A 24,530-nucleotide genomic window follows, 5' to 3' on the forward strand; every position below is an offset into this window, starting at 1 on the left:
ACTACTACAGTTATTACCCTGGTAGTATTTACCACAGTTACTCTGGTTCAGTACTCTGGACTTTTCTCATCACAGCATTTAGTAGTTGACAACTCAAACACACCTGCTCAAAAGCAGAAACAGGTAGGAACAGCCATTTCTTACAGACTTCCTGTTTCAATGGTGATGGAAAAAATCATGCCCAAGGCAGCACCCAGTCTGACCTAGCAGGAAAACAGCTACGCAGTGCCACTTATCCTGATGGAGAAAAGAGATGCTGTGGCAAGTACAGAAGTACAATACCAGCACCTCTGGGCTTGGGTCTCAAAACCAACCCTCACAAGCCTTACTACAAGGGTTAAGAAACCAAAACAGACATGGTATTAAGTGCTAAGTACTGTTCTCACGGAATGCTGCTCAGGAGCTAGTTTCAGTTCTTGCCGCAGAAGCTATGGTTTACACTGTTCCAGTCTTTCCTGCTGAACAATAACCCTGACTTGCTTCTGCCATGCCTCAGACCTGTTCTGCGTCCCAAGACAAGTCTCTGCACCCCCATGACCAGCTGATCCTAAATACTTGGACTGACCTTCACAGGGAAGTAGTAGGAGCGGAAACTGAGGTGGTCTCGTCCACAGAGAGGAGGGTGCTCAGACCTTAAGTGCATTTCCACATGCTGGAAGAAGTCATGGTCCTGGGGAGATGAACAATCAGTAAGAGAACAGTTTGCTATACATCAGTGACACTGGCAAGGCAAGGTAACACCCACCACATGGCTGGAACACTGCCATGACCAGGCTGTGCTTAGACTGGCCCTGCACACAGCAGCCGTTGTAACCCCTCACCAGTTCTACCCTGGGAGCACCCACAACAGAGGCAGGCAGCCAACTGTGCCACCTTGGCTGGAATCTGCCTCCCTGGAATTTGAGCATACAGCAGCTGTATGGTATATATGTACATCCTAAAACTCTCAAAGGGGAGAAATGTAGGCACAGAGGTGCAGCTGTAAGAGTGAATGTCTTGGCATCCACTGCTTCAGGAGGCCACAGCAAACAGAGGAGAAAACCATCCTCAGCACCTGAAGCATCAGTGCCCTAGCACTTGAATGTACAGGCCACACAAAGCATGCCAAAGGAGTCCTCCTCAGTCACTAAATCACCCAAGAGCCCCTCTGCAGCACAAACAGGCTTACAACGGCAGTGCAACAAGAAAGCTCTCAACTCTTCATGCAGCCAGTGCAGGAAGAGGAGCTAACAAGCTTCTCCTCTTCCCCTTCACATCAAAGCCTGTCCCACAGCCACAGGCTCTCCTTCAGCCCAGGTTTTCACCCACTACAGAACCCTGGGGTTACCCTCAAGGGATGCAGCATATTAATATACTGTCTGGAGGTGAGTGCACAGGGAAGCAGTGAGCCTGCACCTTGATGATTACTTACCTCATGGGCTTGCTTACCTCATGAGAAGTAAAAGGGACCAAGATTCCTATCCCTCCAGATAGTGTGGTATAGACCAGTGATTCAGACCCTCCTGGGATCAGTGTGGTCTTCTGTAAGGAAAGCACTGTCTCTCCCACATGATAATTCATAATCACTTCAGCCTGAAAGTCAACCACAGAAGCATGTTTTTTCTTTAGTTTATATAAAAGCATCGAAAGGCTAAAGAACAGAAAGCAGAATAGATCTGGCCACCTGCTAGCTCTGAAATGCCTTTCTAAAGAGGAGCTGCCTTCCACCTGTTACCAGATGGCAAAACTCAGCATGCTACTGAACTACTGACCCTCTTGAGCTGGACAAGTGGATGCAAGTTATGAGGGAAAGCAGGAAAAGAAAACAAGCTTGCTGTTTCAATCAAACACTGCCAAACAGCCAGCAACTGTGACTTCAGAAACTGAACTTGGCTCCCAGTGACAGTGAAAACCCATCACCTGCAGCACTGCAGATGTGCAGCAGCAGAACTGCTACTACATCTCCTGGACAACACTGCAGAGGACTCCATGGAAACACAGCATGTATTCCCATAACTACATGCATCCCATGAAGCATTACCTTCTGTGATGCTCCATTAAGAAGCCCCCTGTCCCAGAGAGCTTTGTTGCCTGTGGGATCCTCATCTACCTCATCATTGGTGTTGGGAGGCAATCTCACCTACGTTCAAAGAGAAAGAAAGAGTCAACAAGCTGCACAAAAGCAGCACACCATCTCTGGAGAATCCCTGTGGTCCTTAAAAGGCTGCTGTGGTGGATTCTACAAAAAAGTCACTTTACACTTAAGAGTAAAACCATCCACTTGCTCTTCCAACAAGGCCTTCGAAGTTAAATGACAACCACGTTGTCAAGACTGATGGCCTATCACTCAAAAACATGGGCAGGGCCTCATGACCAGCCTCTGCCTCGCCTGGCACTTGCAGATCACCCTGGGAGTTACAGTCAAAACGGCCTGAGGGCAGTTCCTGCTAAGGCAACAGTCTGATGCATGTATGGCAGGAAAACCAAAGGGGAGTGATTTGTGTGCATCCGCCAAATACCATAGGTGCAGTGTCTGACACTTGCTGAACTCTGCACTCCAAAGCAGCCCAGCACACTTCAGAAAGAGATCAAAGCTCTGGCAGAAAGACCATCTATTCTTTCCCTCCTCTCCTGCTGAAATCCAGCCAAGTGGGGCAGTGTCAACACTGACAAAGCCAGCTTTTAAGAAGCCACAGAGAAAGCTAAGTGCCAACGATGAGGTTTAACCAGGGAAAGTTAAGAGTGATAACCCTGAAGCTCTCATGTGCCCTTTCACAGTGACAAGCTTTGTTTCCAGGATTATTCACAGCAAGTTTTGGGGCATTTTCAACACACAGTGCTTCAGAAGCAGGTTTTTTTGACCTACTGATGGCTTTAACTTGTTTGCCTTATCTCACAAACAGATAAACTGCAGCTGTCTGATATGAGATGGCTACTTGCCCCAGGCTACTTGCCTGCTACAGGGCGTTGTCTCCAGCAAAGTAAGGATCCTCATTCTTTTAAGACAAATCATGGGTGTTTTAAGGAAAAATATGTCCTATCCAAGAAGCCCCAACTTCTCTGAGGCACACTCACCACACAGATGTTGCCAAACTTGTCTGCTCCAGCCACAGTGTCATAATCCAGAAGAGTGGCTGTAGTGACCCACCGGGGATAAGTGTCATCAGCAAAGATGATGAGCTGGTTCTCATTCCTTTTGTAGCGCACCCAGATGAAACTTTCCTGAACATCTGAAACAATCACTCTGTGCCCAATGGTCTGGATCCCACAGATGTAGTTGGCAATGTGCTTTTGAGAGAGAAAGGACATAACCCAAGTGCTTCAAAGCAGGTAAGTATAACCCATAAACTATCCTACACCAACTGAAACACTATTTCTGCCTAGGAGCTAGGGTCACTCTCCATTTCCCATCTTTCCCTCCAAAACCACCTATCATTTCTGGTATACTACTGCCTTGAGGTAAATACATTGTCAATACAAGGTGGATGTTGCAACCCAACATCCACCACCCACCACACTCAGCCTGCCGACTATGAGTAGTGTCCAGCAAACAAGCAATGCTGGTGAGCCTGTGAACTGAAATGCCAGGGACAGTTCTGCAAGCAGACATTGCTTCAGTGTCCCCTTACCCAAAACCACCCAACACACACCAAAAAATACGTTTCCCTACAAGCTCCCAGTCTGCCCGTGAGCTTGCTGGAGTTTCTTTATGCAGTAATGAGCAACTGGCACAGGTTCTGCAGCCTGCACAAGAAAGGAAGGAGCCCGTAATTAACATTTAGAAAACTATGCTCTGCGTTTCATTTCCTGAAGAATCAGATATGCTCAGCAAGAAGGACCATCTACTTCAAGGACAAAATTCCCTTTATAAGGTTCTGAGGATTCTGCAACTTCTGTCCCCAGCCTGCTGACCACCTAACCTAAGGATTTCCATCAGCTGTCATTTCATATTTGGACAAGACTTCTTGTATTTGCAGCAGCTAGCCAAAGGTATGGTCTGTGCAGGCTTGTGAAGCTCCTGCACATGGCCATTAACAGCCTGCACTGAGCTGCTACAGAAAGAAACCTGCAATACAACTGTGTGAACAGCAACAGGAAAGCAATGTGTGCTCAGGGTGCAGAAAGGCAGCATGAGAACCCAGCCAAGCCAGAGCTGCAAACACTGCCCCAGCTGCATGCACCCAGTATACACCAGAAGGCACAGATGCAGCTCTGAGGTCTGGGGCACAGACACACTTGGGCTGGAGTAACAGCTAACACCCTGTTTTGCTCCTGCTGCAAAGCATCACTCCAGATTAACAAGCTCTGGTCAAGAACAAAAACCAGTACCTTATTCTCACACTTGCGAAGCAGTTTTTTCTTGCCCAGGTCATATACACGCAACAGCTTTCCAACTCCAATTAAGACCCTGCCTTGGAACGGAGCAATGGCTGCAGGAACCTCCTCCACAGGGGTCTAGGGAGAGAAAAGCAAGACCAGTGACCCCCATTAACAGAGCTAACCTGACACCAAGCTTCAGAATGGATTCAGCTAAACATTCAGTTTAAGGTTGTTGGCCTGTGGCAAGGCTTTCAACATAAAAGGTTCATCACAATCTTCTTCTAGAGGAGCAGCAAAAAGTCTTTTGAGAGCAGCACACACCACACGTGGTGCTAGCAGAGCTCTGTACAGACCACACATTGCTGGCAGTGCACCTTCACTGAAGTGTCAGACTGCTGTAAGAATGCCATCCTGGGCAGGAAGCAAAAGAAGACAAGGATCCCCTTGCCTCAGTTCTTAGTTTTGTTTTATACTCAACAGAACGACTTTTATATTTTGCCTAAATCCATTCAGATTGTCTGTTTTAAAACAAAGGTATGAATCTAATTCAGCCATCTGCCACAGCAGCTCTGAAGCTACCACTTAAGTGTTAAATCTGAAAAACTACAGCATGCCCACAATTCCAGTAACTTGGAGATGAAAAATTATCCACCACCACTGCTCAATCCAAAATGATCAGCCACAGCAGAGAATGGGAACATGTAGTTTCTCCAGTTACAGCACTCCTAGCCTGTCTGCACTGGCTAAGAGAAGCTATTTCATATCATCAGCTCTGTCAACTTCCAAGTGGGTGTTCAGCAGCACCAGAAGAGGCCTTGGTCCAGGACAAGAACCCACTCATTGCATCAGGACCATAGGAACTGCACAAGCCACAACATTCCTTTCCACGTGTTCATCTGCTCAAATCTCAGCCATGCTGGAAGCACATGGAAGGACAACAGAATTTGGTTTGAATAGAGTTCTGCTGAAACACTTGCTCAAGCCCCAGAGACTTGTCAAGTGAGATGGTCATGCAGCAACTGATCATTTCAACACTCAACCAAAACAGCATCAGAGGAAACAGAGAGACAGCTCACACCAGCTTCCTTCATGTGGCCAGCCAAGGACTGAGAGCCTTAGCAGCAGGGCTCCAGTGGCCCATGAATTTGCTTTGTAAACAAGTGCTCAGAGCAGCTCCCCAAACTCATATTCTGAAAATGAAACAGCGCTGTGTCCCTTTCCCTCTCTAACAGGGGCATGAAAAACACAGCTCCTTTCCCATTTACCCAATTAGATGCATAAAACTCTTGGGAGATCTATGTTCAATCCTCAGCCTTGCAAAAGATGTCCCAGATGATTCTGTAGGAGGCAGTTTATTTTCTCCAAGCCTGCTTCCAATGTGTACCATCAGCATGATGTTCTTGCCCAGATTTGAGTACTGCACTATTACAGTAGCATTCAGGGTGAAGTAACAGCTATTGCAGCACCTTACCTGTGAATGACCCTCTCACCTTGTGCAGAAACTCCAGCTTCTCACCACTATTCACCAGCTTGTACGTGTAGACAAATCCCCCAGCAACCGAGCGTGGGTTCAGGATCAGGTCCTTGGCAACTCCCACCAGCACGTACCACTCATCACCAGTATTAGAGAACCGGCACACTGCCACACTGGGGATGACAGGACGTGTCAGTAGACCAGCACGATATGACACTAACACTGCACACGTGGACTTGGTTCCTTGACAGCACAATTGCACCTAGTCAGGCAGAGATATGAAAGCCCAGCCTTCCAACACTGACATTTTGTTTTCTGAGGTCATTCTTCATCCCTGCAGAAACGTTTAATGCAGATTCCTTCATTTTTTCACACTCTCCATATAAAAAGATGTGCCCAGGTGTCACGTACGTCCAAAGCCGTACTTCCATGCTTTCACAGGCTGGACACTGCCTAGCAATGTACAAAGCTCCACACGAAGCTGTTTTTGAAAGACTGTTCCAGTTTGGCCACGTACATACAACTTCCTCATATTTCAGTGTTATTTCCTGCTTAACTTAGCCAGGTTGGGAATCCTGGAAAGAACAGGGCAGAATCAACCTTTTGGACTAACATGACCTAACTCCACTTCACCTGCTGAGGCATTTGCTGTTCTTTGTGGTTACTGTGTTGGTTTTCCCCTCCCTTCCCTCCAACACTTTCTTTCCATTGAATATATGCTCAGTTTATCTGGATGAGAAGGGGAAGTGAGAAATAGCAGCACATTCTCTTGTTCCCAGCTCTCCTATCTGTCATTTACATCTTTTATCGGCCATTTACATCCCAATGTTGTTCTTCAAGCACTGGAGACCAGCAAATGCATCTGGAGTACCAGCTGCTGCTGCCATGTGAGGAAAGATCAGGGCCAGAAAGGAAGGAAAGGCAAGATAAAAGCTTTAAGCATGTGGCAATCACTTCTGGGATTTCAAGCCAGTCTCTTGATAACAGGCTGCATCTGGATTTCAACTCGGTAACAGCTAAGTGAAAAAAGGAAAAAACACAGAAGACTCATCACAAGCAGATCCCTGATGCACCTGGCAATGCTTCTTACCTGAAAGCAGCTTCATTCTGCTCTAGCTGCACCAGATCTAATGTATTTCCCTGGATGGGGCTCATCACCCTGATAACAGAGGCCCACTGTCCATTCCCTGCCTTGGGAGCACCAAAGATGGACTCAGGAAGATTCTCATTCAGAAAGGCTGCAGCCATCTCAGCAGCTAACTCCCTCTCATCTTCACCTGCAGCCTCCACCATTTCCTATGGCACATTAAGGGAGGAGAAGAGAACACCTCAGTGGATTTCCTTACCAGACATGCTGATATTCTGAAGAATATAGACTTCCTGTTTCCCATAAGCCCAGGTATTCCAGGGCAAGGTACTGCCTGTGAAAACATAAAACCCACCGAATCCCAAAGCTTCCATCCATCCCGAGCTTATTCCCATGTGAGCCTCTGCAGCTCAGAGCACAGCAGGGTCAGCTCTGCCCTGCCCAAAGGGCAGTTAACTGCCGAGCTGGTTTTTTAATTCTACAACTCTAGAAATAACACTGAGAATAAATTAATCCACTGAAATCCAAACATTCTCAGTCACAGAAAAACCAGAGAATGGTGCCAGACAAGCATGACTGTCCTCCAGTATACATTATGCCTGCTATAGTGACATGAAAAGAAAGGATCAATGGGAAGCAGTGTATGCTGATAAAATGGGTGCTTTGAGGCAGATCTTCACTCCTTTCAGCCCCTGCATTCACACAGGGTACAAAAACATGCAGGTAACAGCAGATGGGAACTGGTAAGCAGGCAGGATTTCCAGCTGCAGAACTCTTTCCAGGCAACAGAAGCGTATACCTGTCCCCTGCCCTATTACCTCAGCCATTTGCTGCTTCCTCTGTGCCTTGGTGGCCTCAGTGTAAGCGTTGTGGTCTGTCTCGATAACAATCAGGTTGTTGCTCTCTGGGTGAATGACAAATTTTCGGGGTGTGTACTGCAATGGGAAGGAAACCTGGTTGAAGACTGCCCCCAGCTTCTCCAGTGCCAAAATCCTGGGGAAGAGAGATGTGACACAAGTTGAACAAGGTCCAAAAGCAGCTGTCCAAGAGAACAAAACTGTACTTGAGCTTTATGTCTGTGAAAACTGGCTAGTGCTGGAGAAAAGTAGCACTTTTCTCAGGCCAGCGAGTAACCAGCAAACAGCTCCAGAGAGCAGAGCAGAACTAGCATCCTATATGGGAGATGATGCTGTAGGACAAGGAATGTTCCAGCAGCAAAAAGTCTTTGACGTGAGGGCTGTCTGTCCCAGGGTGCATCCTCAGTGGTGCTGAAGCAAGTCTATCCCAAAAGGAACAAAGAGCAAATGGAAGAGGAGAAGTGTGGGGAAACATCATCTGAATCTAAATGTGACACAGACTTCGACAAGTAATCAAATGCTCCTCAGAGGCACTTTAGTTAAAACAGTATGAGAAGGGCAATGCCAACTCTTTCTTCCTGTGCCTTGCCAGCTGAAATGCCAGTTCTTCTGGCATTTGGTGACTAAAAACCACAAGTCTCTCCAGAAAGAATGACTCCTTTAAAAGCAATGAATGCTGCAATACGTCAGTGAAGACAGATATGAAAAAAGTGCCTGTTCAAGTGCATACAGCAGAGGTCCTGAATTTGTGTTCCATTATTTTCATTTGTGTTTTTAGCATCTAAGCTGAATTTTTTAAAAAAGGCAACAAATACACCCCTGTCATGCCTCTGATTTCTTGAATCAACTGTTCTTTTTTTCTGCAAAGTAGCCAATTCAAATCACCAGCCACAAGATCCTAATACACAATAGGTTCATAGTTATTAAAAGCTTCCCTTTAAGGACCAGAGAATTTAAGGATAACCTGAATTAAACTTAAAAAAGCTGAAAAATACAAGTCAGAGAAACACACCCTATTTCTTTTTAACAGCACAATTGTTCTTGTATTCCATTTGTTTCCTGAAATCCACCAGTATTTCCATCAAATCATGATCCATAATCAAATAACCTCAAAAAGACCTCAATTCTTTAGTTAAGTCACTTTACCTCTTTCCTTTTGAACGTCTAGTGAGAATTCACCACCCTTCCTGTGTGCCTTGCATCCCAGCCTAGAAGCGTGTTCCCTCATCAGTTCTTACCTCAGTGTGTTTGTGGAGATGGCTACAATGCCCTCTGGGCACTGCTCAGAAGCAAAACCAGAGGCAAACTCCAGTGTCTCATAAGACAAGGGAGTCAGGTGGAAGCGTGACTGATAGGAGTAACTGAGCCAGGATCGGCTTGACATGGCCAGCACCTGGGGAAGACAGACAACAAATTTATTAGTTCTGGGGATGAAAACAAGCTCACTCCTTGCAAATATGAAGGGATGTGCCAGGCAAATATGCCTGGCTCTTACCCACTTAACACCTGAGTTCTTGGGGGTGGACTCCACCCAGCTCAGGGCACACCCTCAGAGATTCTGCTTGCTTTCAAGAAAGAGTTTTATCTAGAAACTGCGTATGACATGAAGAGGAATTTTAAACACTATTAAGACAACAAATATTCAAACTGAGGTGCAATAAAAACTGTTATCTGTAAAAGCCATGATAACAAATACTTTCACAGCTTTTTTTTCTTTTAACAATAGCCTGTTCTAATGGGAACAGGTAATTTAAAATAAGTATTTACTGCTTTGTCACCATCCAAACATGGTAGCAAGCAAGTGAAATTCCCTTAAAATCATGAGTAGCATATTTTCAAGTTAAGGAAAACAAAGGAAGAAGACAGACCTCTAAACCCTTCAGCTTTATACATGACATAACTCAACGTCAGTACAACCTTACTTTCTGCCCCAGCAATAACAGCTGGAATTACACTGAATCTCTCATAGGGTACCCCCCACCTATCACTGACTGGCCATAAACATTTTGTTTTTTCTCCCCATATTGTGACAGAAGGAATCAAGAATGGACTCAAAGCAGAAAAGCAATCAGCTATTACTCTGCTACAGCATCCTCTGCCCAAGCTGCAAAGCAGCTCACCTCCAAGGTACACCTGGCAGGAGCAAGTTGAAGAGATTTACCCAGTGTACCATAACACTGAAGCAGTCCTCACATTCCCTGATCCAGCCCCTGCACTGACCAGCAGTATTTCCCAACTCTGAAGGGGTCATCCAAAAATGAGTCAAGCAGGACGTGGCTGATCTCCCCAGTGCCACATCACAAGGCCTGGAAATGGCACTTCTGATGAAAAACTTTCACCCCTGTGTGCCAAACCCTGCAAATGTTTTCCCGGAACCATGTGTGGCAGCTGTCCAGTCCCTGGCTGAGCCATTCTAAACAGGCACAGGAAACAACCATCACTGCATCAAGCAGTCAAAGGGAAGATTTCTGCGCAGGGCTCTTTCTGCCACTGTGCACTAACACAGGCAATGTGAGGTTTTTCAGTGTCTCTAAGCCTAAGAATCTGCTCAGAGCTTTCCAGACATGCTGCAAACACAGCCTATGGGTCAAATAAGTCCCATTTCCAAACACGCAGGGCAGCACTACACATTACTTGATAAGAAGGGGAATACCAACATGAACAAGGCTGTTTGTGAAAGAGCAAACTGCGAGCCAAGCAGTTCCATACGGAAGTCATTCTAAGTCATTCTACTTCCCCCCCCACCCAGAGGGTCCTAATGTACTGCAAGGACAGTTTCCCACTCTGCCCACCAATAATGAAACATGGGATGCTGTGTCTGGAGAATGGATCTGTACCCCTCTGAGTTTGCCTCACTTACCGCCTCTTGGCCTTGCATTCGGACTCGGAAGAGTTTCACAGGCCGGGAGCCAAGGTATCTGGTCCTGGTATCGGAAAGATCACCGGTAACAGGATCCAGGACAGTTCGCAGCAGCACACCATTCTTGACATCAGCAAACCAAATAGATCAAGATTACAGACAAGAAATAACAGCCATTACTCAAAACTTCTGAAGAATTGGGTGTCTATTCCTAGGTTTCCTAGTTTCTGGTACAACTGTCTTTTATAACTATATCCAAATTGGCTCTTCATATGAAAAAGCATAGCTCCTGCACACTCCTATTCCAAAAGGAATTACTTGTAAAACACATGTACACCAAACAGGAAAAAGCAAAAAACTAGACCAATGGCTTATGAGTACATCCCATAAACCATGAAAACCTGAGGCTAATTCCAGATCCGAATCCCTCTTGGTACAAAGTATTTACCCAAAACATCATGCTACTTACAAAGAGCTTCTTACATCAAGCTTGAAGCATGTGAAAGAACCTAGGCTGCTCTGACTGTTTTTACTACATGTTGAATTGTCAGAACGTTTTGGTTGAAGATCACAGAGACAGCACCGGATGCAACAAAAAGCTGTGTAACAGCAGGGTTATTAGGGCAGAGCCTGTGGCTATGGGCAGTTACTCCTTATACACTCGGCCCTACAGGCAGTTTCTAAAGAACTGCCCAACATTTTACCCAGAGATTTTTTTTTTTTCTTTTCTTAAGAATATGCCCTCCTTCTGGAAGGGGAAAAGCACATTTTGATCTACAAGACCCCCAGGACAATACACTGTCTTTTGATGAACCTTAAGTCCATGAATGCATGGTGAAACTTGCACCACATGTCACGCAGTGAATTCCCCCATCTTAGTTGTTAAGCCTGTTGTAACAAAGAGGAACAGCCAGGCTTTGTGTTGTGCTGCATGATGACAAAGCTACTTTTACAATCCATTTTTCAAGTGAAAGCTCACCAAGACACGTCTGCCAGAACCAGGCAGGCACCCCTCACCTGCAGTCCAATGTTCAGGTACAGAAAGCCAATGGTGCCTCTCTCCCCCAGCTCATCCTGCTTCTCCGTCCCACCCATCTCCACAATACACAATGACTCAGGCTGAGCAGGAAGGGCCTGCATACTCAGTGGCTGTAAGCAATCCTATGGGAGACAGAATAGAGGTAGCACACCAGTCAGCAAGGCTTGGCATGGCAAGAGGGGATTCAAGCTACATCTAAGAAATTTTGAGATGCCCTTTTAGATCTCCAAAAAGAGTATTCAGCACACAAAAAAGGAAAAAGTCCAAATAAACACTGGCTCTGTGGATTTTGGCAAGCAAGAATCCAATCTGTGGTAGCAGCCCTGGGGTTTGGAAGAGATAAACTAGATTCTTCGAAACTGTTCTAGCAGTTTGCCGCTATTTAGCATGGAGAGACCTAAGCAAAGTTTGTTACTTCAGTCATCTGCTGAAAACTTCTCTGCTGCAGAGAGAGAAATTAATGGTGGTTTGGTGCTGACCTGCTTGCAGAATGAGTCTGCTTTAGTACAGGTTTAAACAGTAAGACAAGAAAAACAAACAAAACCCCCCAAAACACACAAAACCAAAATCTGAAACAAAACAATGAAGCAATAATTTCTCATCAGCTGAACCTCCAGGCAAGGGTGAGGCTAGATAAAACAAGGAAATTGTTACAGGTTAGGATCAGGAGCCATGCTTCCTCCTACAGAAAAGCCACACAAGCTATTCATTCCTGGTCATCCACCTGAATATGGAGAGACAGCTTGGATGGATACAGCCCACCTCTGGAATACCCTTCTGAGCATTTCAAGCCAATGCAAGAGGCAGCAACAACACAGCTACTCACTGAAGGGTCAAGGGAAATAATTCTGACAGTGTTGTCCACCAGCCCAACAGCAAGGAAGCGGGAGCGCTGCTCCCCAGGAGGAACATTGGCCAGGCTCATGCAAACGACATCAGCTGACATCTCCTTTCTTTCTGTGTACTCATTCAGCTGTCCTGACTGAAAAAAAAAAGCACAAAAGACACTTACTGACTGCCCAATGGAGTGAACCAGCATCAAATGTCTCTCCACACCTTCCCCCCAGCACTTTTTTTTTTTTTAGGCCAGTGCTTTGGATTGTCTGTATTTTTAAAAAAACATTTATTTACAGCATTATTTCAGCTACAGTTGGAAGAACCAGAATAGCAGTAGGGTAAGTACACAATTTCCAGCCTCAGTCTAATTAGCCATTAAATTATCTTAGACAAACAGAGTCCAGCTCTGCAGGGCTTTTATCTATTCATTCAAGAAGGATGCTTCACTACAGAATCCATGTCTGCGGGTCTCATCAAGGATCAGTCTCTGGTATGCCTCATAGTCCATCTGGCTCTATCAAAACTCATTCCCAGCATTAATATACATACCGGGTCCATCTCAAAATAAACCAGTTCTCCTCCAGTCAGTGCTATCACTACTTGTCTTTGGTTCACAGCACATTTTACAATGGTCTTCTTCCCTGGCGTCTTCCATTCATTTACTCTCTTATCTGCTCGGATGTGCCGGATCCCATCTGGATAAACCTGAAAGATTAAAAAAAAAAAAAAAAAAAAAAGGTCACAGCAGTTTTGTATTTATCACCCTTCACAACTCTCACTGGTGGTTCTGACACACAAAAGCCAAAGAAAGCACCACTCCTGGCAGTGGTGATCTACTGGCTATGCAACAGGCTGAACTAGCATGAAATCACCTGCCAGCTGGAACCATTGCATATCTTTGAGCTACAGCAAGGAACTACTGGGCACACAACGAAGGAGATTAGAACCATCTTCAGCTGGTCCAGCTCACTTAGCACAGTGTAAAATGGGAAAGGAAATGAATCATGTCACCCTTTACCAATCCACACCTTTTAACACAACATATGCTGCACTAACATAGAAACTGTGGCCATGCCGCAAGCAGAAAGTGGCAGATGTAATCAGACACATCAGAAGCAGCTTTCCATTACCTGTACCAAAGCATCGTCACCAAGAAGAGAGCAGGACAAGGTGGGTGTAGTACCCAGGAATCCTGAGTCAGTCACTTCTTCTACAGTTTCTCCGATAGACAGCACCAGTGTGGCATTTACGAAGGACACAATGATATAGGCATCAAATTCATCTGGTTAAGGGAGACAGGGAAAAAAGGGCGTTGATTAAGTAAATGCAAGACTTCCCAACAAAATTAGCAGCCTGATAGATGTCCAGCAGTTACTCAGAATTCCTGCGATAATTAAATCTGCTGGCAGTGTTGTGCAAGTTCGTTCTAGGACATGGTCTGAAAGCCAGCCACTGCTAGACTCCAAACAATGCAAGACTGAACCAGGGGTCAAATCATGATCCCGATACAGAGTCAATTCACCATACTCTGGATTCTGGCATGCAAGGCTCCAGCCTACATTCTTCAAAGACAGTTCAAGTCTAGAAGTCTTTAGCACTTGACCCACGTCACACCAGGAGCTGAATCCAGATTTAACACCCAGTGACACCAAACTGAATACCTCAATAATATGAACACATGGAACTCATCTGCAGAAACCACACCATGGATGCTGCAAACAGTAGGTTGCAGGACCTTGTACCTAATCCAGTATACACATAATAAAAGGCTGCAGAGAACAATTTGGGTGCAGTGCAACAGAGGAGCTCTGGGTTAGCGTGCTCTGTCCTCATCTACAAGCTCAGCTAGCTTACATTCATCACACAGCCACCCCTACAGTCTTCTGGGATAAGAAACAATTGTTTTTAAGATAGAGCAAACACTGACCTTTACTTCTACTGGAAGAAGTGACAGTATTGCAACTACTATCTCCAGTACTGGCTTCTCCCAAGAGGAACAGCTTTAGAGTCCAGTAGCTTGCATGTGGAAGAGCTATGCTAATTAAAACAGTCATAAGAGCTCATAAGGAAATTTTGTGGGAAACAATGTCAGTAGGTAAAGGGAATGCCCTGATATACTGCTGTCCGTTTTCATTCTGCAGAAGGTAACAGGCATTAAAGAGGGGGAGAGGAGTCTCATTAAAACAGAATAACAAAAGCAAAAGAAACAATGAAGTCTGCTGGGAAACGGAGGCAGAAGCCTCAGTGGAGTAAAACTGCTTTAGAAGCAACTCCACTTCTGCTGCTGTTGCTATACAAGTGCTACTTCTTAAAAAGAAAAAATTCCCCATTTTAACCAAACTCAACCTAAAGCTCAGACCTATGCACCACAGCACAAGACAATTAGCAAAGGTCAGGGTGTAAGAGAGCTGTCACAGTTTTTGTTCTTGAGCAGAGTTTCTCCATAATCTGCACACGTGGGAGACATGGAGAAGTGGGTAAAGATTCCCAAAGTAGAGAAAGAAAATAGGGAACTCTTGCTGGGTTGAATACAAGATGCCAGCAAATACCATGCACCAGCTTAATGAAACAGAACTGGGCCAACTGAAACAAATGCTCCAGGAATGGATCCTTTTCTTATCCACCCTGTTTATATGGAGGCTCTGCCAAACATGCTGCGTCACGTTTGTAACAGAAAGGTCTTACATACAGCTGAAAATATGCAAGTGAAAAAATCCCATCATTCTTCTCTCCCTCACCTGGTATACAGACCACAGCTACGATCAAACTGAAGAGCTTTGTGCCATTAAAGCAATTCTAACAGTGGTCTGTGGCATAAACTTCTAACATTCTCCTAAAGCCCCCAGACAGGAGCAAATCCCACTTGTGGAAATGAGAACGTAAGAACTGAACCTGCACACAGAAACCAATCAGTTACTACTTAAAACACAGCTTAACAGGAGAATTTCTCTTAACGTTAACAGCCGATGGTAATAGTTCAGCAAGACATGCACTACTACATACTCATTATTTTCCACACTAAATAGCAGCTGCTCCTACAAACCTGCCTGAATTTTTCAACACCAGAAGTCTAAAAGAATTCCTCGACTGTTTTAAATAGAGGTTTTAGCAGTTCACAGGCTAAGCATTTAATTAATAAATATCCTGTAGACGGGATGTTCTAAAATTCCATTTCAAAGACCATCAGTGCTTTCCTAACTTCTTGAGAGCTGCTGCCTTCTTCCCTGGGGGCTGTCATTCTCATGATAAACCACCATGTCCCAGCTGGAGGCGTAACCACGATTTGGAGCAGGACAAAGAACTCCCATTCGAAAGCAAAACAGATTCCCTTAGTCTTACTCCAAATGAAAACTCATTCCTACCTCTTTATAGTTCTGATGATCTTTTTTTTCCACTGGCTTACAGTTATATCAGAGCATGCCTTTAAGTTTGGGTCAATAACAGTGACCAGTGCATTTTTGCTTGAAGTCCAGTAGTGTTACTTAATGCCTCTTGGCTGGAGCTTTTGAAATAAAGGGTTTGATTTACCAGAATTAAGTCAGTGAATAAGATGCATTCATCCAGATCCAAAACAATACAATTTTGGTCTAGAAAATATACCAGCCTAGTTGAGATTAAGAAGACTAAATCCCTGTAGCACACTGAGAAGTATTCTCAAAAACTAAAAGATCTATAGACTTTAATATGAAAAGGTATCTACTTAGCTCTGCATAATCTCAAGCATAACATCAGGCTCTCCAGAGTTCTGAACTGATACTCATTATTTTGTACGCAAAATACAAAGACACATGACCTCAGAGATGCTTATTACTGTTCTAATTGCTCCAGTTAGCTCCTTTCAGCAAGTAACAGAGACATTTTAATGACTCTGGAGAACCACAGCTAGACTAATTTTCCTATGCATTCATTACAAGTTTTCTGCACCTTCATCCACATGACAGTTATGAAAATATACATTTCAGTCCATGAACTCTATCCTACCATGTTTTTTGTTATTTGTTACGGATTCAGTTTCAGTTATTCCATGAGAATTCCATTCCTATACACCAGCCCACGCCTGGTACAGTTTATTCATGCTCTGCAGCATGTGAATTTGAACCAACACAAACGCAGACACCAGCTAAGACTTGTTCAGTGAACAGAGAGATGAGGAGCAACAAAGGTAGGGATTATTCTCACTTAAAAGATACTAATGGGAAGACAGCACATTTTCCTGTGTTTCTGTTGACTACTGAATGGAGACTCTGCACCTGAGAGTCACTGCATATTGCCTTTCAAGCAGGAGCACCAGGTAGGGAAGGCAGGCTGTCAGCTCTCAGTTTTGCATGTATCTCAACAGCCGAGCACCCAGCCATCTAGCTTCCCACACCCTAATATTCAGCTGCAACAGGGTTTGGTCCAAACCCCATCTACTTGTCTGATGGACAGATGCATGTGTCCTGGGGTCAGCCATGTTATTTTCCTCCTTCCTAGTAGCTGGTGCAGTGCTGTCTTTCAGCTTTAGTCTTGAGAACAATGCTGGGAACACACTGATGTTTTAGTTATTGCTAAGTAATGCTTACCCCAATCAAGGACTTTTCAGTCTCTCGTGCTCTGCCAGAGAGGAGGGGCACAAGAAACCACGAGGAAGCAGAGACAGGACACCTGACTCAAACTAGCCCAAGGGGTATTCCATACCACAGCACATCATGCCTAGTAGAGAAACTGGGGGGAGTCACTCGGAAGGGACCTATCTCTGCTCAGGTCAAGCTAGGTATTGGTCTGCAGATGCTGAGTAAGTATACTGTGCATCATTAAGGTTTCTTGGTTTTTTTTTTTCCCTTAACTTTTTAGTATATTCTCTGCCCTTGTTATTTCCCTTATCATTATTGTTAGCGCTAGGAATTTTATACTATACTTTAGTTATTGGACTGCTCTTATCTCAATCCATGAGGTTTACATTCTTTCAATTCTCCTCCCCATCCCACCAGGAGTGGGCAGGGATAAAGGGGAGTGAGCAAGCAGCTGCATGGTTTTGAGTTACCAGCTGGGCTTAAACCGTAACAGCATCCCATAACCACAGGGCGCTCCCATGCCAGCAATACCTTCAAGCACACATGATCATTTTCTCTTCAAGGTCTCTACAAAGCAGCGTGGAGCCAATCCTCAGTCTAGAAAGAAGCTGAAAACGCCCATAAAAAAACACCTCTGATTTTAGCAAGGACTGGCCATTCTGCAGACACACAGTTGAGTACCTTGTTCCCCCAAAGACTGGGAGATGGCAGTTGTTTTCTACCCCTCAGCTACAGGCAACAATCTCCAACTACACAACAGCTCCTAGAATTCGTTTACTGAAAAGTTTAGCTCCATGATTTTGGGATTCTCTGTGGTTAAGCTGTGGGGCAATACAGTAGCCCCTAGCAGTGAGTACACACCTGTGGTGATCAGCACCTCCACCACCAGCAACCTGTGGAAGAAAAAAAAAGGCTTGGTATTGGTAGTATCACCACATACCAGCCAAGGTTAGTATTTGCTCTGAAGGCTGCAAACCTGTATCTTACAGAGGCCCTGCAGCACAGGGACACTGTGGCAGTGAGGCAGAACCAGGCAATCCAGCACTGCAAATGGAATGCACAAAAACCAGCACTCGCGCAACTTCAATGTTTGAAATGATTCTGCAGGCTTTTTGCTTTTAAACCCAGACAAACTGTTCCTGAATTCAAAGGGTTGTAACTCGGGGATTGATTTCATGTAACTTTAAACTGTACTCAGAAAGTAGCATGGTTCGTAACAGCCACAGCTTCCAGCCTTCTGAAATCATGGAGATGATCTTCATGCTGCAGCCTGGAGAATTCGCAAGGAGGAAAAAGGGGCAGCAAAACTGGCCTGGTTTATGTAGGTTAGCAACAGTCCTCTCTCTCCTGAAAAGTCGAAGGCATTCTCTGGAACCCCAAGGGCAAAGGTTTTCAGACTGCAAGGTGATGCAAGAAGCCTCCATCTCTCAGAGGAACAGATGTTACCAACTCCTCTTCCAGAAAAGAGGAGCAAAGGTTTGTCTCTATCAAACTGGAATACCTCTTTTAAGAAAAGCACACTATTTTTCACATGAACTGTGGAAATACTTTTCCTCTGACCCTTTTATTTCTGGGGAAAACGAAGGCACTCTGTGCTCAAAGTTCTTTCCATACTGCTTAGGCAGTACATGAGTCTTAGAATCACAGACAATCACACAATTGTTTAGGTTGGAAGAAACTGAAAAGCTCACCCAGTTCCAACCCCCTGCCACAGGAAGGAACACCTTCCACTAGATCAGGCTGCTCTAAGCCCTGTCCAACCTGGCCTTGAACACTTCAAGGGATGGGGCAGCTAAAGGTTTTCTGGGCAACCTGTGCCAGGGCCTCACCACCCCCACAGAGAAGAACTTCCTGCTCTCATCTCAGTCTCTTCTCTGTCAGTTTAAAGCCATTCGCCCTTGTCCTGTCCCTACAGGCCCTTGTCCAAAGACCCTCTCCAGGTTTTCTGTAGCACATTTAGGCACTGGGCTGCTCTAAGGTCTCCTCAGAGCCTTCCCTCCTCCAGGCTGAACATGCACAGCTCTCCCAGCCTGTCTTCAAGAAGAGGTGCTCCAGCCCTCGCAGCATCTCCGTGGCCTCCACCATACTCGCTCAAGCATGTTCACACGAGTATGGGAAATGATGGCATGTCTTGGATGGCAAGGTAAATCCCACAGCAACGTTTGAAATTACCACAGGGTTACTGGCTTCCTTGGAAAACATGCTACCTGTGACTGCTTAAAAACAGGATACAGCGTCACCACAGCAGGCTAAGGTCTCCACTGCAACAACCTGTCATTTCCATATCCAGTATATAAACAACAAATCTTTGTGAGATTTTACAAAGCTCTCCCCAGAAAATAATCACTGAGGCTGCCAGCACCCAGAACAGATCTGTTTCAGGGGTTTTAGGTGTTTCTGAGGAAACACAAAACTCTGCCTCTGTTCTCACCCTCAAGAGAAAGACAGCACAAGGGACTGTATTTCTTTCCTCTTGTACTTTAATAACGTAAACCTGTTATTTCACATCAGGAAAAAAAAACAACCAACCAGTCAAACCAAGCCCATAATTCCATCTATTCTGCCGATTTCAAATCTTGACTTTCCTGGAATCAGCAGCACTCTATACACTGCTGGGTTTTTTAACAGGAAGTGTCCCCTAGCCCAAATAGACCATTTTCTTTGCAGATAATGCATAGAGGGAAGTAAAAAAATACAAATACTGTTGCTGATTTATCTTCTTTGATCTGTCATTTGTATCCCACTCTCCCACAAAGAGCTGACTACTGTAGTTGTCAACATGCATGTAACAGAGAGTATGCTCCAATAAAAAGCATAATCAATGCCTGCTGATGTCAGAGCAAGAACTTATGGGAAGTGGGAAAGGATGTGGAGGCCAGCAGCTTCAGGCTGCAAAGTACAGCTGACACAGCATATTGGGTGACGGATCCAGCTGCAGGCATCTGCATTCAGAAACAACAATTCTAGGGGACCAGAAGGTGGCTTCTAAGTACAAAGAGGTGGCTGCTGATTCAAAACCCAGCTTTCACAGATGGCACACAAGCATCATGCAACGCCTTTCCTATGTCCTTAGACAAAACAGCAAAATACACCACAAAACATTATCACCTCCTTGTGCTTTAGGAAAATACTGCATACCTTCAACATGTCTCCTCACTGTCCATACAGCATTAGGGTTACCAGGCAGCTCTGAGACAGCCATTTCGGATACCTAAGAGTAAACAGAAAGAAGGTTCTTTTGCAAGAATGGGCAGATGTTTAGACTTAACTACATTAAGCCACCTAACCACCAGCAACTGTTAAGCCTTCCTACAATGGGGCAGGAAAGCTAATAATTCCTAATTCTTATGCTCTCTCCCTGTGCTGCGGGGTAGAATACATTCAGCACTGATACAGCAACATCAGAGCTCTGGATGATCAGCTTTAGAAGGTCACCCATCCCCAGCAAAGAGAACAGCAGCAGCTGGCAGAGACAACGGGATGTTCTGGCTCAATAAACTCAAGTATTAGAAGAGACAAAAATGCACGTGGCTGGAGTCAACTGAACAAAAAGCCTCTGCGACTTTAAGAGTAAACAATATAAACCTTCTACTTCCAAGAAGCAAGTCTAGAGAAAGCTGCTCTCCAGACCAATGGCAGAAGGAGAATCCCTTCATTTCAGTTCCCTTATTGCAAGGATTTTCTCCCGCTGTCCTCCAAAGCTTCTCTTCTTAAGTGCTGAAGTCTTACCTCAAGTCCATGTCTTAGAACTCTCAGAGATGACCGGGGCCCCCGACCACAAGCCACATACAGCTGTGGTGTGTCTTCGTTGGCCAAATCTGCTATCTGTATGGAGAAATAAGTGTCAATACCCAAAGGAAGAAAGAATTAAACTATACATGCCACACTACTGCTTTAAGAATGTTTTTTTTTTAAACACCAAAAGCAGTGAAGATGCCATAGGGTGTACTATCTGCTGTGCTGAAATAGTATCAGGTTTTAAGCAAACTCTCTGCAGAGCTGAGAACTGGTCTGATGGTCAGCAGAGGGGCAGCACAGAACTGCTGCTGACACCATGTCCAGATATCACAGTATCACAGTATGCTGGAGATTGGAAGGGACCTCGAAAGATCATCTAGTCCAATCCCCCTGCCGGAGCAGGAACACCTAGATAAGGTTACACAGGAATGTGTCCAGGCAAGTTTTGAATGTCACCAGAGAAGGAGACTCCACAACCTCCCTGGGCAGCCTGTTCCAGTGTTCTGTCACCCTCACTGAGAAGAAGTTTCTTCTCAAGTTTAAGTGGAACCTCTTGTGTTCCAGTTTGTACCCATTACCCCTCGTCCTATCATTGTTTGCCACTGAGTAGAGCCTGGCTCCATCCTCGTGACACTCCCCCTTTATATATTTATATACACTAATAAGGTCACCCCTCAGTCTCCTCTACTCTAAACTATAGAGACCCAGCTCCATCAGTCTTTCCTCACAAGGGAGATGCTCCACTCCCTTTATCATCTTTGTTGCCCTGCGCTGGACTCTCTCCAGCACGTCCCTGTCCTTCTTGAACTGAGGGGCCCAGAACTGGACACAATATTCCAGATGCGGTCTCACCAGGGCAGAGTAGAGGGGAAGGAGGACCTCTCTCGACCTACTCACCACCCACCTTCTAATACACCCCAGGATGGCATTGGCCTTCTTGGCCACAAGGGCACAGTGTTGGCTCATGGTCATCCTGTCATCCACTAGGACCCCCAGGTCCCTCTCCCCTACACTGCTCTCTAACAGGTCGTTCCCCAACCTATACTGGAACCTGGGATTATTCCTGCCCAGATGCAGGACTCTACACTTTCCCTTGTTATATTTCATCAAGTTATTCCCTGCACAACTCTCCAGCCTGTCCAGGTCTCGCTGGGTGGCAGCACAGCCTTCTGGCGTGTCAGCCACTCCTCCCAGCTTAGTGTCATCAGCAAACTTGCTGATAGTACACTCAATTCCCTCATCTAAATCGTTGATGAATATATTAAATAATACTGGTCCCAGTACTGACCCTTGAGGCACTCCACTAGTTACAGGCCTCCAACTAGACTCTGCCCCATAGACTACAACTCTCTGGCTTCTCTCCTTCAGCCAGTTCACAGTCCACCTCACTACCTGATCATCCAGACCACACTTCCTCAATTTAGCCGTGAGGATGCTGTGGGAGACTGTGTCAAATGCTTTGCTGAAGTCAAGGTAGACCACATCCACCGCTCTGCCATCATCCATCCACCGTGTTATTTCCTCATAAAAGGCTAAGAGATTGGTCAAGCATGATTTCCCCTTGGTGAAGCCATGTTGACTGCCCCTCATAACCCTCTTATCCTTGATATGCCTTAAGATAGCACCAAGGATAAGGTGTTCCATCACTTTCCCAGAGATGGAGGTGAGGCTGACTGGTCTATAGTTACTCAAGTCCTCCTTGCCTTTTGAAGACTGGAGTGACATTTGCTTTCCTCCAGTCCTCAGGCACCTCTCCCGTTTCCCAAGACTTGGTAAAGATGATGGAGAGTGGTCTAGCAATGACTTCTGCCAGTTCCCTCAGCACCCGCGGGTGCATCCCATCTGGACCCATGGATTTATGGATGTCCAGATTGCTCAACTGGTCTCTAACCCATTCCTCATCGACTAAGGCAAACCGCTCCGTTGACCTGACTTCATCTGAGGTCTCAGGGGTAAAGGACTCTTCAGGACTGCCCCGCAGCAGAGTAGACAGAGACAAAAAGGCATTCAGTAACTCTGCCATCTCTGTACCTTCTATCACCAGGGCACCCATCCTGTTCATCAGTGGGCCTACATTGCCCCTGGTGTTAGTTTTATCTGCCATGTATGTGAAAAAGCTCTTTCTGCTGTCCTTGACCCCTCTCGCCAGATTTAATTCTAAGGAGGCCTTAGTCATCCTAGCTGCCTTCCTACATCCTCTAGCAGCAGCCTTATATTCCTCCCAAGTGGCCAGCCCCTCCTTCCATGACCTGTAAACTCTCCTCTTCCACTTGAGCATACCCAGCAATTCCCTATTTAGCCATGCAGGTCTCCTGGCCCTCTTCCTTGACTTCCTATGTGTCAGGATGCTCTGATCTTGAGCTCGGAAAAAGCAATCCTTGAATGCCAACCAACTATCTTGAGCCCCTTTACCTTCACGCAGCCTTGCCCATGGGATTTCCCCTAGCAATTGCTTGAAAAGGCCAAAGTTTGCCCTGCTAAAGTCCAGGGTTGCAATTCTACTGGTCCTACCACACAAAATCCTGAATTCCACCATCTCATGGTCGCTGCAACCAAGGCAGCCCTCAACCCTTACTGCTTTGACCAGACCCTCCTTGCTAGTGAGGATGAGATCCAGCAGCACTCCTCTCCTGGGTGGCTCATTTACCATTTGCATGAGGAAGGTATCATCCATACACTGGAGGAACCTCCTGGACTGTGGCTGGGTTGCTGAGTAGTCCTTCCAGCAAACATCAGGGAAGTTAAAATCCCCCACGACGACCACAGCCTGTGACTGTGAGGCCGCTCTCAGCTGCCTGTAGAAGGCCTTGTCAACTTCCTATATATTTTTTTAATACATATATATATATATATTTATCACCTCAGGAATCAAAGGCTGCCAGGCCAAATACCAGTCTTAAGCAGCTGCTCAAGAATTTAGCAGGCTTGCTTTTCTACCAGGATTTACTATAGAGCAGTATTTCTGGAAACCTAGGATAATGCAGCTTTGGGACTCTGCTTACACACAAATACTCTGAAGAAAAAATCATTCACCTATGATCAACTCATCTGTAAATGAGAAAGACTTAAGTGGTGAATGGAAGCTTGCTGATGGCAACATACCTGACAACACAGAATAGGAGACAAACTGTCCAACTCATCCACCAGCACCAGGTTCTTGAGAGGTCGTGGCTGGAAAAAGAATGTATCTCCTTCCTCAAGAGGCATAGCAGAAGAGAACTCTGGTTCCTCATCATCATCACCCAGGTGAGCAATCTGGTACAGGTAACTTGAGACAGAGAGCAAGAGCAACAGCATGTTCAGTGTGAAGGTCATGTAGACTTCTCTCTAAGTAAGGCATAGAGAGATACTCAGGCCCCAGAGGGAAATCCTTCCTTACATTATACAGCTATCAAAATTTAGCCTTAAGGATTGCCATCTTGGTGAAAAACTCTTTAAAGGGAATCAGAGACCTTGAAGAAAAACTCCAAACAAAAAAATTCACAACCGCCCCCTCAAACCTTTGTAGCTGTCACTGGCACGGTGTCCCAGAGTCCCAGTGTTTTCTCCATTTACCCACTAGCCTTTCAGATAGTCTTGTGTTAGAGCCAAAGCAGCAACCGAGAGCTGAGGCCAAATGCAAGGACAATGGCTAAGACTGCAACTCCATAGTTATCTTTTTTTAGTGGAATATTCTCATCTGACTATTTTAATCTGTATTCCCTATTCCATTTTATGAACTTAAATGTTACAATAATCAAGTTAAACTTCAGAGGAGATGAGGGGGGGAAATAAAACAACAACAAA

General features: G+C 45.4%; 1 protein-coding gene across 1 annotated transcript in view; it reads right to left on the reverse strand.

The window, feature by feature from the left end:
- Positions 1–24,530, reverse strand: part of SF3B3 (splicing factor 3b subunit 3) — a 32,481-nt gene that overhangs the window by 1,306 nt on the left and 6,645 nt on the right. Inside the window, exons 8-24 of the mRNA XM_057415181.1 lie at positions 23,847–24,012; positions 20,736–20,831; positions 20,145–20,217; positions 13,584–13,735; positions 13,003–13,158; positions 12,443–12,598; positions 11,595–11,738; positions 10,578–10,700; positions 8,956–9,110; positions 7,679–7,853; positions 6,864–7,069; positions 5,790–5,946; positions 4,309–4,434; positions 3,055–3,267; positions 2,021–2,119; positions 1,429–1,572; positions 566–670 (exon numbers count right to left, since the gene is read on the reverse strand). Coding sequence (XP_057271164.1) covers positions 566–670; positions 1,429–1,572; positions 2,021–2,119; positions 3,055–3,267; positions 4,309–4,434; positions 5,790–5,946; positions 6,864–7,069; positions 7,679–7,853; positions 8,956–9,110; positions 10,578–10,700; positions 11,595–11,738; positions 12,443–12,598; positions 13,003–13,158; positions 13,584–13,735; positions 20,145–20,217; positions 20,736–20,831; positions 23,847–24,012 — 2,446 coding nt within the window. The remainder of the gene's footprint in view (positions 1–565; positions 671–1,428; positions 1,573–2,020; positions 2,120–3,054; positions 3,268–4,308; positions 4,435–5,789; positions 5,947–6,863; positions 7,070–7,678; positions 7,854–8,955; positions 9,111–10,577; positions 10,701–11,594; positions 11,739–12,442; positions 12,599–13,002; positions 13,159–13,583; positions 13,736–20,144; positions 20,218–20,735; positions 20,832–23,846; positions 24,013–24,530) is intronic.

Source organism: Pezoporus wallicus, unplaced genomic scaffold, assembly GCF_028554395.1.
Source record: "Pezoporus wallicus isolate ANWC-B61680 ecotype Strahan unplaced genomic scaffold, APGP_CSIRO_Pwel_v1 contig_7896, whole genome shotgun sequence".
Taxonomy (NCBI): Eukaryota; Metazoa; Chordata; class Aves; order Psittaciformes; family Psittacidae; genus Pezoporus; species Pezoporus wallicus.